General features: G+C 40.4%; 1 protein-coding gene across 3 annotated transcripts in view; it reads right to left on the reverse strand.

Moving 5' to 3' along the window:
• PLXDC2 (plexin domain containing 2) overlaps positions 1–15,918 on the reverse strand; it is a 469,806-nt gene extending 453,888 nt beyond the window's left edge. For all 3 annotated transcript variants that reach the window (XM_021696777.2, XM_044915539.1, XM_021696778.2), the window contains exon 1: positions 15,121–15,918. In XM_021696777.2, the coding sequence (XP_021552452.1) occupies positions 15,121–15,232 (112 nt within the window). In that variant the 5' untranslated portion in view covers positions 15,233–15,918. The remainder of the gene's footprint in view (positions 1–15,120) is intronic.
• Between the last annotated feature and the right edge of the window lie 2,649 nt (positions 15,919–18,567).

Genomic DNA, 18,567 nt, shown 5'->3' on the forward strand with positions numbered 1-18,567 from the left:
AACGGTAACCTAGGCACTATACACTACACACATATGGACACAAAATGAATATTGGTTGTCACAGCCCACCTACCTCTCTCCTTATTGTCTATCTCCCAGTCTGTCTTTGGTATTCCTGTTGTTTTGCCTCTGTAACCCCTCCACCTTCATACACACACACTCCTAGTGACTTCTTGCTGTTCTTGGTCTAACCAGGGAGCATGCCTATCCCAGTCTAATCCTGAACACTCTAACTATCTCTTTACCACACTTATTCTACATAGATTTCAAATAGAAAGGATGTAGGTGACCATGGCCCTTCCTTTTGATACTGACATTTCCCAAGATAGACTACCTAAACACAAAGCATGACTTTAAGTTAACAACCATTAACACATTAGTGTAGGAGATGCTAGTACATGAATGAGGAGTGGTTCCATTGCTCTCCAGTAACACCATGAGTGCACCCACCTCTGCTGCCCATATATAGGGCTGGCCTCAACTCAAACACCAAAGGCCTCTGTAGAGTCATGGGAAAAAATGCTAAGTATGAAATACTCAGAGAACTCTAGATTTTTTAAAGACTTCCATTCATTTCTGCTTTTGACATTTCTTATCTTCCATTCACTGATGAAATCTTAGAACAGCTGTCTTGCTCTTACACATATATTGCTTACCTTTTCAGATAAATTCACTGAGATGCAGGTAGCATTTTGGATCTCTTTATAAATAGAGCATCATTATGCAAAAAAAGTTAACTTGTCATCTAAGGGGATTGTGTAATCCCATACAGCAGTTTATGTATCCCTAGAAGCAAGTGCATTAATAAGGTCAGAGTATTATTTTCTTGCTTCAGCGTAGATGACACAGCAGAATTTCGTTTCATGTCCTCAGCCCAGGCCAAAAGAAGAGAAAACTGTTTTGGGGAGCTTCATCTCATTTTACACAACATGGGTTTGTTAAAAATAAGTTCTTTGTTCTTTTAATGCATGTTTTATTGGAATAATGTTCTTCAAATCTAGATCTTGCCCTAGGTGATCGCTGAATGAGGGGGAGGATTCTGAAAAATAGCAATGCTTTGCATTCCCAAACCTAGTCATGCAAGTCGAAGCCTGTTGGAGGTGCAGCCTGTGTGCCACTTAATGTTCACATGGCCGTCAAAGCACTAACTGGCCTTAGTTTTTCCTAAACCTACAACTAGCACGCCTGATTTTTACAAAGTCAAAGATGATATGGTATTATCTCCGGCAGTTTGAAACATGGGTACCCCAGTAGTTACTATTTTAAAATTATTAGTGAAAGCCTCCTCAGACTGCTCACCGTTCTGGAGAGAATTCTTCGCCTTGCTCTGCCTTACTTTTTTATTCTTGTTTACATTCCTCCCTCAATGTATTGCTTCCATACTTCTTTATATTTCTAGGGTAATCTTACCAAATCTTTAGAGGACAGAAATTTTTCACCACAGTGATTATGATGGAGTAGATGACTAATTTTATTCCCATATTACAGTTGAAGAAAGGAGGGCCTCAGGGGCTAATATTCTCCCACAAAGTCACCCAACTGGTAAATGGCAAAGCCATGGTTTGGACCCAAGCCTATCTGGCATCAGAAGCATCCTCTAACAACCACACGGTAGTTGAATGTTGTCTCCCGCAGGGCCTGTCCCCCACCTCCACCCTGCCTGCCCTCATCTGGCTTTGCTGCTTCTACAGGCACTGGTCTGTCCCCGCATTATGCTCATGCTTGTCACAGTTCTCCCACTAGACTCATGCTACATTCATGCTCGTGTTCCCCTGCAGATCACCTTCCTTAAGTATAGAAACTATGTTTTATTTTTACCTAAAACAATGAATTATGAAATTAAATTGACTGAATAGAAACATCCTCCAACTGAAATTACCCTGTTGGAGGAACAGCTGAACTAATATGAAAATTAGGCAATCTGAACTTTATAAAGGGATTTCGAATCGTACCATGGAAATGTCATATATTTTAAGCACACATCACACATAAGTATGTAACATATGGCAATCCCCAACTTACATATAGAGAATATGATTTAGAATGCCTAGGTTTCCAATTAACCTACAAGAGCCTATTTTACTTCTAATAAAGGCATAAATTTATTCCTCCAGCCATTTAAAAAATATTGATTACTTATTGGATAAATGAATGGATGGACGAATGAATCAATGCCTCATTAGAAGTAAAATAAATATGTGTGGGCCTCTACTCAATAAGTAAGTCGAGGATTTTAATTGAAAACCTACCAGGTGCTGAGTGCTATGTCTGAAATGTAGTTTTACTATTTTTATTCTATTTTTGAATTCTTAATGGTCTGGAAAATCCCAATTAAAAAAAGTATTAAGTGAAAAATAAGTAAGTTTTGGCTGTGGGTAAGCTTTTGCCTTATTAATGTCTTTTCCCCCTTTTTAATTCTGGGTACAGATTAACCAACTAACAAAAGCTATGATGTGTCACCCATTAGAGTTAAGGATTTCTCCTTTCTATTGCCTGGAAAGTTTATCTACACCCACAACAAAAATAAAATAATAGGAAGTACAGGGCAAATGAAAGGAAGATATAAGATTAAACACAAAGAAAGATCAGAAAAATAAGACCCAGGTAAGAGAATTTAATGTGCAAAATGAGAAAGAAACAAAATATTACTTAAGAAAACCAACAGGGAAAAATGTATTACAGTCACAACTTCCACTTGATATCTGAGATTTGAATTATTTTAATGGTTAATGAGATGACACTCTACCAAATGAGCCAACACAGAAAATTCATTTAATGAATATTTATCGAGTGCTTTCTATTATATATCAAGCAATATGAAATTGTCAAGAAAAAAAAAGGAAAGTAAAACATGGTTCCTATCCTCACAGAGCTTACAGCTTAGTGGGAGAAAGAGTTCTCAATCAAATACCTATTCAAATAGCAATATAATAAAAAAAAATGTATTTACCAAGACCTTTCAGTGGCAAGTAATCAATCTCACCTCAAAAACCGGAATTTTCGGGTTTATGCTATTGGGAAATCTAAGACTGCATACACATGGCTTTAGACTTGTATCTTCCCAATGCAGCAACCATCAGACATATTTAAAAACAAAACAAAAACAAAACAGGAAGTGATGAATTTGAACCTGGAGAGGTAAGCCAGGACCAATTACTGAAGGCCTTGACTTTTTCCCTGGACTAAAAGGGAAGGGTTAGTTGACCTGATGTCCACGACACAGGGGTATTATCAGTAGCCACCTGAACACATGCTGAACTGTCTTGGGGAAGCATGATACTATGACAGAAGGCCCAAGAGAATACCGTAACAGTCAGACAGAGGACAGTCCTAAACACTGGTAAGGTGCTGTTTCCAGAAGAAAGGGGTAAGAGATACTGAGCAAATTATATCAGTTGTTCACACCATAAAACTAGTATGCAATATAGAAAGAATTTCGGGTATGTTTCTAGAAAAACAGATAGACAAAGGTAATAAAAAATGTGCCTGGAAAATAGCAAACACAAGTTGTAGAACACACAAAGGATGCTGACCCAAACTAATGCAAACTCCAGCAAGTGGATCACATTCAGGAATTTGAAAGGCGTTAACTCACATTCATGAGTACAGCATTAAGAGATATTTTAGAGTCTTTTGTTGAAAAAATAGTTAAAAGTCTACCCAATGATTTGTATCTGGAAACCTTTTAATATCTAATCTTATTATTATTTCCCAGGTTGCATCTTTAGCTTTGAAAGAACTGGAAATTATGCAAATTATGCAAATAGCATGGTTCAATTACTTGTTATTTCATTGTTTATCCATATGTCCTTTTAAACTATGGAATTCCCTCCAGAGAAGCAAATGAACCAATTTTAATATGTTTTCAGACAATTCAAGTTGCTGGTTTATAAATCATTAAAGTTTTAATTAATAAGTATAATTAATTAAAGTATGATCATTTAGGTTCTTCATAGCTTAGTAAATGACCTAATCATTCCTAAACCATCATTTCTAAATGAACTCTCAATTCTTCATAAAAGCATGAAAATTCCCTTACTCTGCAGTCACTCTATCTCTGGCTTGCCTATACATTTGACTCATTGATACTTAAATATGAGGCATGTCAAATGATGATTTAAAACCTCTGCTCAAAGAAATATGTAGAAATAGGGTACACAATTCTTTGCCTGAGTAATAAACCTGAACAAATACTGCATATCATACAAGTGGAACACTAACAACAAGATTCTTTTGTTGAACAAATTTTCAAAGAGGACTTCCTATTCTTGGAGCTAGTGATTCAGCAGTGATCAGTCACACATGGCCTCTAACCTTGGGCAGCTCACATGACTACACTACTGATGACGATAAGTGATATGATGAGGACGCGCAGAGTGCACTTTGGTGAGGCATTCATCTAGAACTGGGAGCTGGCAAACGAACACTAAAAAAATTATTCAATATGCCAAAAATCAAATCTAAGCTGAGACCTGAAGGACAAATAGCCAGAGAGGAAGAAAGCCTGCTCCAAGAAGAAGGAATGGCATGTGCAATTTCAGAGGGGAGAGAGTGTGTACTCAGGAAATGGGAGAGTAGGAAGGAGGAATTGATGAGTTTGAATCCAGGGAGGTAAGCCAGGACAAAATTATTGAAGGCCTTGACTTTAGGGTGAGAGCAATAGGAAGGCAGGAAACATTTTCAAGAGAGGAGTGACATAGCTAGATTTATTTCTAGAAAGATCTTTCAGGCTGTGGAATGAAGAACAGCTTCCAGCAGGACAGTTTTGGAGGCAAGGTGTGAGGCTATGGAAATAAAGTGGGCTAGAAAAAACAGTGGCCTGCCAGAGCCAGGATAATGGAACGAAGGATGGAGAAAAGCAGTCTGGAGCCAGACATCAGTCCTTGGTTTTAAAAAATTGGCTTCTTATTGGCTGTGCCTATTTTACAAACCTCTCTCCTAAAAACAGCTTGACAAAACTGACATTGCACAAGCCTGGCTTCCTGCATAGAGCTGTTTTGCAATGTCCAGACAATGAGCCTAGAATCTGCAGAATGACTTTGAATCATGCTTGTTTTTAAAAATATCTAAAATGAACAACAGATGTTAAAAAGATAATGAAGGCTAAATAACAAAGAAATAAAACAGACTGCCTGGCTTGTCAGTTTACTCCTGATTAAAAAATACCCAGATGAGTACACATGAGTGCAGAGCAATAGCCAGTTATAAACTGTGTGGAGGTAGAGATGAGGTTAGGATTTTCAACTCAAGCAAATTATAAGCATTTAATTTATACATGCCTGTAGTCTAAAGAAAATCATAAATCTATTACCTTTAAATGGTAGTAATTTGTAAAGTGTACTTTCTTTCAATGTAAATCTCCCATGAAATTGATACTAATTAGCTAAAGAGAAAACCTTAAGGAGAATCCTAAATCCAGGGGCTTTTACCATTCTCACCAGAGCTGTTTCTTTTCTTTAAGATTTTATTTATGTGAGAGAGAGAGTGTGTGTGAGTGACAGCATGAGTGGGGGGGGGTGCAGAGGGAGAGGGAGAAGCAGGCTCTTCGCTGTGCAGGGAGCCTGATGTGGGACTCGATCCCCGATCCTGGGATCATGACCTGAGCCGAAGGCAGACACCTAACCAACTGAGCCACCCAGGCGCCCCACCAGAGCTGTTTCTTATGAAGGAGCAAACCTACAGTCCTGCCCAGAACTGCTATGCTGGTCCAGAGAGGGTCACTAAAAGGGACACTATTCAAGAGTCACCATTTCCATATATTATTTGCCTAGTCCTCACCCCTCATTTATAGTAGTTTCCAAGAAGTTAGGAATTCACATTCTTTCCCTCAGTTGAGCTGCTCATTTTAATTAACCAATGGTTTCCACCTGTATTTCCTAAGAAACAATTAAATGTACCATTAGCTTCATGATGTGATCAGGAAAACGCCACTAGTCCTCAATCTAAGGACATTGTTTCAACTCAAAAAGATCACTGCCAAATAGTCAGTATTAACAATTTGTCATGAAATGCCATGGTACTGGCTCTGGTTTTTCAGATGTTGTTGGAAAGAAATTACATCGTCCCCAAGGTGTTTAGAAATCGAGATCTTTACTAAATGACCCTGAGATTTAATGTGACTTCAAAGTCCAACAGAGTTTTTAGTGAAACCTGAAAAGTTTACTTGAAATAGATAATGGATAATGGAAAAAGCAAAGAGTTTTCTAGAATAGCCAGGACACTTCTTTTTTTTTTTTTTTTTTAAGATTTTATTTATTTTTTTGACAGAGAGAGACATAGCGAGAGCAGGAACACAAGCAGGGGGAGTGGGAGAGGGAGAAGCAGGCTTCCCGCAGAGCAGGGAGCCCAATGCGGGGCTCGATCCCAGGACTCTGGGATCATGACCTGAGCCGAAGGCAGACGCTTAACGACTGAGCCACCCAGGCGCCCAAGCCAGGACACTTCTGAAGATCAAAAACAAGGACAGGTTTGCCCAACCAGATATACTTATTATAAAGTGAAAGTAATTAAGATTGTGTGATATCCATACAGAGATAATTATCAGGATTCCCCCACCCACCTTTATCTTTGAAGTACTTAATCCTGGAAGATCTAGCAGGGCTTGTACCAAGCATTATCTTTCATAGTAGAACATTCATAAGCCCAATAATCCATGAATCCTGTCTTTAAATACAAGCAGAGTAACCCCTGCATCTGAACATGAAGACACATATGTAAGGATATGGATAGCATGAGTGTTCAAAACTGCACTGACTGAGTAACTACACTGATTGATGGGAGACGGATAAATCAATTGTGGGAAAATAACTGGAAGACGATGAGGCAACTGAGGAAAAATTAGGACCAATGTAAGTACATGTAATATGCATGTACAAAACAGCAAGTGATGTTATTATTATTATATTAAAGTGAATTATTACACAATTCAGTCCCAACCAAAACTGTTTCATGACACATTCATCCGTATTATGCAAGACTTGCCATATTAAGAAATGTTACTACAATACTCTGATATAGGAAATATTTTTACACATACTTCAGGCCAAATGAAATGCTTTCATAAAATCCATTTAATTTGAATAGGAGAAATTTAATTTGAATAAAAGACATTTTAAAAACTATGCAAAATTTTATTTTATTTTTTTAAAAGATTTTATTTATTTATTTGACAGAGAGAGACACAGCGAGAGAGGGAACACGAGCAGGGGGAGTGGGAGAGGGAGAAGCAGGCTTCCTGCGGAGCAGGGAGCCCGATGCGGGGCTCGATCCCAGGACCCTGGGATCATGACCTGAGCCGAAGGCAGACGCTTAACCGGCTGAGCCACCCAGGCGCCCCGAAAAAACTATGCAAAATTTTAAAATCCAAGTTACAAATCAAAACAGATACAAATATACATCATCCAAGACATAGGATATCCTCTGATGTTAATTAAGATATGAAAATAAAACACCAAGTATCTTTGTAAATATAACAAGAATGCCTTCAAACTAATGTGAAATGACATTTTTTAAAACTAAAAGTCAACTTTATTTTTATAGGGCATCCAGAATTGTCAAATCGGTATTAAAATACTCTTGAAATTTTTGTTGTGTGAACAAAAAAAACCCTCAAATAACCCTCTCTAGTCCCACTCCAAACAAACAAGAACCAAAGAACAAAAATGAAAATACATAGTGACATGTCTCTTTGTTCAATTTTTGTTTCTTAGTTTTTCATAGTTCAATTATGTACATATAGTACACTTTATCTAATTTTAAACATGAAACTATGGGCTAGCAAAATAATTAAGAGGTTGATTTTTTTGGGGGGGGCGCCTGGGTGGCTCAGTTGGTTAAGCGACTGCCTTCGGCTCAGGTCATGATCCTGGAGTCCCTGGATCGAGTCCCGCATCAGGCTCCCTGCTCAGCAGGGAGTCTACTTCTCCCTCTGGCCTTCCCCCCTCTCATGTGCTCTCTCTCATTCTCTCTCTCTCAAATAAATAAACAAAAATCTTTTAAAAAAAAAAGAGGTTGATTTTTTTTTAATCAAAAGTTCAGGACAGGATTCCTTTAAATAGGAATCCACATGCACTGAGAATATGATTCAGGATACCAAAAATCATTCCACATACATTTTTTCAGGAATATCTTGCAGTGCAGATTACAGTGATGTATCGAAGGAAATGGAGAGCAGAAGGAGAAGGGGAAGGTACAGTCAAAATAATCAGATATAACATTGGACTTGCTCCCTGCTATGCCTGCAGTAAGGTCAGTGGGCTGTTTTGACCAAACAAACAAAATATACCAGTTAAGCAATCAGATTTATTGTGTCAGTGATAGCTACAGTCTATGTTTGTTTCTAGAGTTAAGCAAATATGCATAATAGAAATACACCCTAGAAGACTATTTCACATCTTGAAAATCATTATTATTTGTGAATTTCATATCCTAAAGTGATAAACTCTGCCTATCTTGCTTCTCTTTTAGGGTTTAGGGAAATAAGTATTTTATTGGATGCTGAGATCATGGTTTCAGAGACAAAAAGTTGGCAGCTACTGCTACAGATACATATACACAATTAACAAGTGTGTTACCCAAAATCACTACCTTAAAAACGCCATTGCATGCTGAATGTTCCATATGCCAACTGGACCAAAGAAAACATTATCCTGATTGAAACAAACCAGGGTGTACTTACCAAGCCTTGCGCTTAAAGAAAATACGTCAGCTTTATTTACACTTCTGCTATCAATGAACACTTCGAGGAGTATGTAGAAAAGTGACTTTTTAAAATTCTGATTTTTATGCAGTTTATCCACAGGGCAACCTCTTTACATTCACTATATTCTCAAAGCCTCAATGAGCTAAGCACCTTACCTACAGGATGAGACTTTGAGCAATATGATTCTATGAAAATTTTCCAATTAAGTAGTAAAAAATAGTGGATGAGGAGAGGGAGAAACTAAGCAAGAAGACTCCAGAAAAGTAAAAGGGAAGTCATTCTGCAACCCTTGCCTTTATGACCCTCTCAACAAAACCACAGGCCACTCTCTACTACAACATCTGAAGCAGAAACAGTGACTATGGCCGATTTTAATTTAGAAAAGTAGGAGAGCTACTGGTGCTTACATCTGCTTGGACGACCTCCAGAAGAAGGGATTAAAACTCTGGATTTCAAGGAAGGCCACACACTCTGACTTCATATTTGTATCTGCAATCTTTAACAGTCTACCCTAATTCCAGACAGGTCCCTGACGCCTCAAATTCTATTTAAATACCCAAATCTGTACCACCATTCCACATCTCACCACCTTATTAATGAAAGAGGGCAAAATGAAAAATATGCCGGAGGACAAATATAAAATGAGTGCAAAGTCCAGCTGTAACACAATGCAGAGTATTTTATACTCTGTTCTTCCCACAGATATTCTTGTGTCAATTTGACCAAGCAATACGTGACACAATAAATAGTGGCAGAAATTGTCTTAATAAAAGCATCCCTACTTAGTCTGTCATTCTTCAGTAACTGCCTCAGTTGGACAGAATCATTGTCTGGAGGATGGTGAGGGGAGACATCCTGTGTGAACCTTAGTGAAGAAGAAAGACTTCTCAGAGTGCAGTACTGTAAAGAGATAATTAAAGCTTTGAGAAAATGTGCTCAGAATAAAGGCAAAGGACTGGAATTAGACGAAAAGAAAGCTGAAAAGCAACTTAGTAATATATAACCTTACATACTACAGTGATTACTTTTTGTTTACTTACTTCCCATCTCTAAAACAAATACAAGACAAGATTTTAAGGGAGGAAAGTTAGACAAAAACAAATGAGTGGGAAAGAGAAGATGAAGCCCCAGGTAAGCTAGTCCACCAAAAGAAAAAAAAAAAAAAGAAGGCCAGAAGGTTTATACACTTGTTGGAGGTGGGCTACAAATTGTGCTCTAAGCTCTCAAGAAACCAAATTTTAAGAAGTAATGCATCTGATCACTATTCACAATGTGCAGAAGATAACAAACTAATTTAAAAAAAACAACTGTTATTAAGATACAAAAGTTCTCTCTCTTTTTCTCTCCCTCCTGCCCTCAGCTACTCAGGGAGCAGGGACTGTGAAATGCATTGCATGGTACCACCAATCCCCCCCGCCCCCAAAACAGCCACCATAATAAATTTTATGAGACTGCTTTCATTTTTTTTTACTTTTTTTTTTAAAGCCTCCTTCAGTGTAGGTTAATGGCATGAGGCCTGAGCACAATTCAATTCAAAAGTAATTTCACAAAGAACTAAAACTGTTTAAACTATTTAATAGTGTTAATCTCCACTGAAAACACATCACCACCATATATACATATATGCATATGCGTTTTCATATATATATATATACACACACACACATCTATACACATCTGTACATATACACACACGCTGTACTTTAAGGTGTTAGAATAAGAACATGAGTAAAAACTCATTCAGAAACCAGAAGTATAGTTGAGTATTAGAATGAACTTTTTTAAAGTTCTATTAATAGAAGCTTTAAGGTAAATATTATCCACCAGAAGCATTATGACAGTTCAGCAGACCTCAGGATCCTACCCTCTTGTTTTAAACCATTAATTCTGTAAAACCTGTCTATATATTCATTTCCAACTTACTAATGGAAAAAGTCATACATAGGGTAAAAAGTCATACTTTTGAAAGTCTCCCAAGGTGACATTCAAGGCAATAGTCCAGCTTGAACTCTAATTCCATTCAGTTCAGTCAGTTCAACAGCTCTTTATTGCATGTCTGTGGGGTAGATGCCACGGGGGATTCAGAAATGAATGACAATGGACCCTAACCTCAAGAACATGATATACGGTCTAAGGAAGTATATGAAAGAGATGCAGAAATGGGAAGGGGGAAGAAAAACAATAACAACAACTCCTCCTCTAGCAAGCAGAGTCAAACAAGTGCCCTTAAAAAGGCAAAGAGTTCTCTGGAGGGTCCTAGGTGTCAGTTGAGATAAGCCTGTAAGGAAAAGTAAAAGATGGACAGATGGAGATGGATTAGGGAAGGAGGAGCAGAAAAGAGGTACTAACACACCGTACATACTCAGGGAACATCAAGGAGCCTCAAATGATTAGAGTGTTCAAAACAGCGAGAGAGAGATGTGAAACAGTAGGTCTAGACCACGTGACAATGGTCTTGAAGGTCATGGTGAAGAGACTATATATATTTAATGTGGTAGGAAACAGCTCAAGACTTCAGATCTCATGATCACAGCTGTGGATCAATTCATTTATCTTCATAAACACACTGCTTCTACAATAGAATATATCTTTTAGGAACAAAAAATGGAGACCAAACTAATTGAAAAGAACCCATGTTGTCTCTATCTTTGCAGGGAAGTATCTTGCAGAGAAGAAACCTGTTTGGAGCAAATTAGTATTTTCTATTACTAAGTTTTACTCAAGTACATTCTACTTGATAAAAACTTGTTTCTGAAGATCAAACTTAACAAGCGCACACACTGTCCTACTTATAATAATTTTAGGTCTCTATGCAGATAGCCATGAACTAAAAATCTTACCCAACCTTAGGCTTCAACTTGGATCTATTTTTTAGAGGAAAAAGACTCTCACATTTTGTGTTTTAAAATTTTTTGCATGCAATCATGATTCATTGATTGATGAAAAATCAACCTGCCCTTTGTTCATTAATCTGACCCACATGTACTTTATTTAGAAAATAGACACTTTTGCTATAATTTTCTGTTCTAGGTATATATGCAAACAGAAAACTCATACTAATGACGGTATGTCTCAACAGAGATACTCTCATAACAAACTCCACAAGTTAGTAATATTTCAAACTAAGTCTTTTAACTCCAATGAAAGCAGAAAATAATAGAAAAATGTCCCAATAGAGAAACAACTAAAATAAATGTAAATGACCTAGTGATCATTGAAATGAACGATTTCTCTCTAGTACAAAGCAATATTAGAAAGTTTAAATAGTGGAAATTCCATGGAGTACTAAACTATTTTTGCTCTCTATATAGCAGTACTGAACTTCCTTGTCACATTAAGTCACATTGAAGAATAATAACCAGGCCAAAATAACTATGTAATTTTAGGACTTTTGTCCTCATTTAAATTTTAGAATTCTTTGAGACATTAATACATCTTTCTCCTTTGACACTGTTACTAGACTGTTTTTCAATCAATTTAGGATATAGAAATGAATGTATAACAGTACAGAGATGAATTCAGATTTATAGAATCTAGAATTATGCTAAGCTTATTTTTCTCTAAATATTGGTGTTGGGAAAAACTATTTAGTATGGGAAATACTTCTGAGGTATATGTAGATTACATTCAATCTTAAAAATAAATTCATTATATGATAATGAACTTTTAATCATGAGAAATATTTTAAAGCTACTTTTTTGAGAATTCCACAATTTGTTAAAAATCTCCAAAAATGATACAATAACAGTTATTTGTTTTTTTCTACTGTACAAGTACACCACAAGAATGTATTCAAAGTATAGATCTTTACATGTAGGAGGTGCTATATAAACTTTGAATGAATGGATAATTTCAATGAACATGGGAAATAAACACTCATTTTTACAAACTGCCACTCATTTATAAATGGTAAATTGAAATATCAAAAAATATTGCCTATAGGAAAAACAAAGTATTGAAGATCATTAATCTGAGACATTTGGGAAAGAATGGGAAGAACAGGAGAAAATAGCGGTTTCTCTGCCCTCTGGTGGCAATAAAATCAACTGCAGCATTTCTAAAGTAATGCATAATTAAATGTCCCTGCTATGAAATCAGGTTTTTTCCCCCTGTGCCAAAATGTCTGTGATAAAAATCCTGATTGCTACATGGCAAATTTCAAGACAATTGGACTTTTTAAAAATTTCCCCATGTTGAACTTTTACCTAGACTATTTACAAAGGAAGCTATTTTTTCTTCTATTTCTTTGCTATATTTTATATATTCAATAGGCTAACCATTTAACTTCAAGATTATTCGGCAACTATATGTAGACTGATATCCAGTAAAGAAGCGACTTCAGTTTGCAATAAATCTCCAAAACATTTACCAAGAAATTTAAAAGCCATTCATTTTTTACTCAATCCTACAAATATATGGGTTTCTAGAGTAATTTTCCACCACAGATACTAGTTTATAATTAGTTTGTAACACCTGTACATTTATGTTGAACAATTTAGGTATTTTCTAAACCACAAAGCTTTTAATTATCTGGTCGATTTTAGAAAGGAATGTTCACTTCATCCTCAATTTGAGAACTTAGAATAGAAAATGTATACATACTCTTCTCTCAGTAACGTATCATTATGAAAGAAGCTCAGAAAAAATATTTGCTGACCTTTATTTTATTTATTTATTTTACTTTAAATGCATTACTTATTTCCACTGCCAAAGAAATTTTCAAATAGACAACTTGGGATGCATTTTGGCACACACATCTCTCTAATCTCCTTTGGGATGAAATAAATTTTCTTTAAGCATCTACGTATTCCATGAATGTCGCGATACCATATCAATACCATAAGGTAAAAGTCTTATTTTTTTAAGCCAATGAAATGTATCAGAGAAATAAACAAGAAAGGATAATCTACTGATATGATACCTAGTAAAGAACAACCTACGTCCATTTATGCAGAACAAAATTGTACGTGACAAAGACAAATCAACATCAAGAACAATGGAGTTTTAAAGTGTTTCACAGTTTTAAAAGTGTTGTCATCATGTTGCCCCCTCCTCCCAACCCACACACCCCTCTAATCATAAATTGGAACGCAGAGTCAGGATCTGTGCTTTCTCTATAAGAATTTACACGAGGGGTAGAGACAGTGTTTTGGTCAATTTCCAGGTCTCCGATTGGTAAATTTCATTCAAGGACTTTCTCCAAGTGACCTCGGTAGGCTTCCAGTCTGCCACTCTCATGTTTGACATTTGTGGACACATGTACTTTCTGAGGAAGCACATACCACCACCACAAACCCCACCTTCAGAATTAAAACAAAACAAAACCTTGATTATCCTTAATCAGAAAGTTTTTGTTCTTTCTTTTTTTTTTTTTTTTCCCCCTCCAAATGTTTTTGTTCATTTCACCTCCTCTGGAAGTCTAACCTGAGTTCACAAATTTCTGCCAAGGGCTCTCTCTCTGCCTGTTTCTTCACTTTCTTCCTGAGGGGCAAAAACGGTGAGCAGGAACCCAGTTCTCAGTGGGCAGTGTCGCGAGAGGCACCTGGACCTCGGCTCTGCTGCGCCTAGCCTAAGGGAGCCAGACGACCGCGGGTGGAGGGCTGCTCCGCCGGCTTCCCGCTGGCCCCGAGGGCGCGGCTCCCGACCGGACGCGCACCTGGCTGGCATCCGCCGGAGCAGGAGACACTGCCACTGGGAAGGAGCAAAGACCAGGTCTCCGCGTGTGGGCAATGCCAGGGCACTTGGACGAACCCCGGACACATTCAGGCCTGTCTGCGAAGCCGGCCGGCGGAGGACAATGGGGGCAGGGATTGGTCTCCAGAGGAGCGCCCACCCCACTTCTGCCACCTCCACCCCTCCTCTGCGCCCCGCTGCACCTACCCCGCCCCACTTCCAGAGCCCGTTCAGCCCCAGACAGCGAAAGGGAGCTGAGGTGGGGTTCACCTAAGGAAGGAAGGTGCGGCCACAGTAAATTTTTCTCCAGCTAGGGGGGAACCCTGCCATACCCGGCTGCCAGCACGTCCCCCACCCACAGCCCCCATCACGCACTCGTTTAGTTGTCGCGGCAGCAGGGAAGCAGGAGGAGCTGGAGGGGAGACTGCCCAGGGATGCCAGTTCCTGGGAGAGATATCTACAGAAGGTTTGCGCTTACACACCAGAGCCCTCTCTGGGCAACTTGGGGAGACGGTACCACCCCCTGTCGCTCAGGTGAAGGAAGCCCGAAAGCCTCAAGAAAACCCCCAGTCCCCTTCTCTAACCAACCCTCTTCTCCCCATTCAGAAAGCCCAAGTTTACCCGAAAAGCAATTGCAATAACTTTCCCAAGGGCACACAGATAAAGTGGGGGTGGGCTGAGAATGGGGGTAGGGGGGCGTTAGCGAGGTCTTGCGCACAAAATCAACAAGCGAAAGTGCATCTTACCATTGATTTGGTTTCCAGGCTCCCCTTCAGTGAACTGAAACCGGTCCATTAAAAAGTGGCAAAGTAACACAACTCCTGCAGCGGCCAGGTCGGCCCTCGGGAACCTCGCCATGCCGCCGGCGCGACCTCCCTCCCCCTCCCCGCCAGTCCTTCCCAGGCGCCTTGTGCTCCGGGTGGGAATGGGGACGATGGGGACGATGGGGCAAAGCTCTGCGGACCGGTCTTGGCTGAACCTGGAGGCCTTTGTAAATTTCGATGGGCTTTCACCCTCAGGAGCTGGGAAGAGGAAGAAGGGAAAGCGAGGGGGGAGGGCAGTTCTCTCTGGACCTCCGGGTCTCTCTTCGCAACTTGCCACAACACTCGCAGCCCTCACCCCAGACACAGGACAACAACTGCGGGAAGGAAAGGCCACTTGCAGCCGGGTCTCGCAAACTCTCGGTTCCGCACAGGCAGCGCCACCGGGTGCCCGCAGACAGTGACTTCCGAGCCCCCGCGATACGCTCCACTGGGTTCAAAATAGATCTAATTCCACAGCCAGCGCGGCTGCCTTCTCCAAATCCAAGAGGGCTGTCGGCTCAGAAGGAACTTTCCCCAGTGTTGGGATGGCCCCCGCGGGAGGTTTGGGTTTGCGGGAACGGGGTTAATGTGGGCTGGCGAAACCCCTCCGACAAGTTTTTCTTCTTTTCTTCGCCCTACGCTGGGCGCGCGTCCTTTCTCGCAGCCGGAGGGATGGGCAGCCCTAAAGAGCTGAGCCCAGGGAACGCTAGGGCTGCAGCAATCTGAGGTCCAAAGCCAGGGGAAAAAAAAAAAAAATGGGGGGGTTTAAAAAAAAAAAGGAAAGAAAAAGAAGGGGGGGGGGGAGGAAGAGGAAGAAGAAAGAAATGCGGGGGAGCGGGGGGAGTCAGGCCAAAACCTATCGGGAAAGGGTTCCTCCTGGGTTAGGAGGAGGTGGCCACAAGCCCCACTGAGCCCCGGGAGTTTGGTGGCGGAGGAGGCGCCGCCGCCACCGAGCTCCCCCGCGCTTCTGCTCCACACTTTGGGGAGGGAAGGCAGTTCGCAATTTGCCAGATCTGCCGCTGTACCCTCCTCCCTCCTCCCCCCTCCCTCCCCCTCGCTCCTTCAGGCTTCTCCCACCTTCCTCCCCGAAACCGGCAGCTAGCACCGACCTGTCCAATGGCTGCACTTTCCTCAGGGCTGGCAGAGGAGTCGCCGAGAGATTAAGCCGGAGGAGCCAAGCAAGGGGGAGTGAGAGGGCAACTCCAGCCCGGCGCGCCCCCAGCAGCCGGCTGCCCGGAGAGCCGGGAGAGGAGGCGAGGAAGGCGAGCTAGGAGGGGAGCACCGGGCTGCACCTCCACGCCGCCGGGGCGCCATCCTGCACCCAGCTCTTGGCCTTTGCAGCCCCGCCAGCGGCGCATTCGCCCACCTGGCCCCCAGGCCGCCTTCGCGCACAGCTGCGGGGGAAATCGCAGCCCCCGCACCGTAAAGATGCCAGCCGCTGGAGGGGTCTTCCTGAGCGCTAAAGGGTTAATTGCAGTTCGCCATTCCCGGGAGGGCGTGTGTAGCATTGGTTGGAGTGTGAAGAAAGCAAACCCGAGCGTGTTCAGCTACGGACCCCGAGAAACCCCTTCGGACCCCAGACCCTCAAGACGGGAGGAGGAAGGTAGCGCGCGGGAACGTAGTCCCGCCGCCGCGGCTGCTTTGTAAAGTGTCCGCCCGAGGGAAAGCGAGAGTTTAAAGAAACAGGAGGCCCATTGAATTTCCTACGGGGGCTTTAACAGGCATTCGCTTGCTAGTTTGTTTTTGTTTTTTCAGCTCCAGGATGTGTTTCCGAGTTAACTCTTCCCGGCCCTCGCACTAGTTTACATCTTATTTTCCTTAGTTAACCTCATTTTAAAGGGACAAATACAAAGAAAGGTAGCAAAGCATATTGATCAAAAATATAGATTCTAGAACCATACTGCCTGGGCTGGAATTCCACCTCCCCCCACTAAATAGCTGTATCACTTTGAACAAGTAGTTTCATAGTGCCTCAGTTCCTCATCCTTCAAATGGGGAGAACTGTAGTAATGCCCTTATAAGGTTGTATTGAATTCAGAGAGTTATTACTGGATACTTAATTGAAAACAGTGCCTGTGCGAAGTACAAGTGTTTATGTTTCTTAAGAGAGACAGGAGAGGGAGAGGAGGGTCCTCAATCAATGAAGAGTTTGCTTCACTGTTCTTAAATTCAAAAGGTCCTATTAGTCTATTCTTGCCCACTTTATTCCATGCTCTGAAGAGTTTCTGGATGCTATTTATGAGCACCTGTGAACAGAAGCAACCTAATTCAAAATGGAGTCAGCGGCAATGAAGGGAGGCTTCTCACTCATCACATACCACACTTTGCAGCTTCCTTTACCTACCCTAGGAGGAACAAGAAAGATTTTCTCCTCGCTCAACAATAACCTAGAAGGGAAACAGCCACAACTCAGCCAATGAGAAGCTGCAACCCTGAACTCTTCGCTTTTCTCCAATAAATCTTCTCTCAAAACAACCAAATCCCTCCTACCCCCTATAAAGGCAAGCCCGTCCTTTGTTCTTCAGACTTGCCTATGGTTTATCATAGCTTGCAGGTCCCAAATTGCAATTGCCCTCCTATTCCCAAGTAAACTTTTCTTGCTGGTTAAATAACTGGCAATTTTATTTTTAAGGTTGGCAGACCTTAATTTTGTCACAAAACCCAACTGGAAGTGGATCCAGATAATCAAACTACTCTAATTTGTAATGCAGAAAGAATGGCTCTCTCACATTACTTAGCTGGTGAGAAGGTAAACAGGAAGTGCAACATGTGTTCCATAATCTAATACTCAATTTGCTATTTATATCAGAAATATATATGTATACACACATATGTATATAAACATTTTACCTATATACACTTTATTATTCTAAAGGCCTTTGCTCTCTCCTGAGCTTTCTCACAACTGGTTCATTTCCTCCTCACCATACTTAGAAAATCTGGTTCTTTTATTTCTGCTCAACTGAGAGTTTTTAAGTTCTGTGTAACATTACAACCAAACCTGAGTACCTGAGATACTTATCTGTTTAACATTAAGTTGGAAAACAATTTTCTAATCAAAATTTGGTTATTGTTTAATCGATGTTGAATTTTTTGTCTACATCCCTAGTGAGGTCACCACTTCATGAATCCATGTAGAAAGCTTCCTAAAATGTTCTGTACAACTCCAATCCCCATTATATGCAAAATTATAAGAAACCCCACAGCACCATCTCAAGAAAGCATGACTTCTTTTAGTCTGGGATATTTCCCTCTACTTTCACAGTTAAAAAAAAAAAAAAAAAAGGTGTTTCCTCTTTTTTTTTTTTTTTGAAGAGAACCAAGTTCCATCTCTCCCTAGTATCATTTTCTTTGTTTTTTTCCTTTATTATTATTATATGCAAATTAGGA

This window comes from Neomonachus schauinslandi, chromosome 5 (genome assembly GCF_002201575.2).
Source record: "Neomonachus schauinslandi chromosome 5, ASM220157v2, whole genome shotgun sequence".
Classification (NCBI taxonomy): Eukaryota; Metazoa; Chordata; class Mammalia; order Carnivora; family Phocidae; genus Neomonachus; species Neomonachus schauinslandi.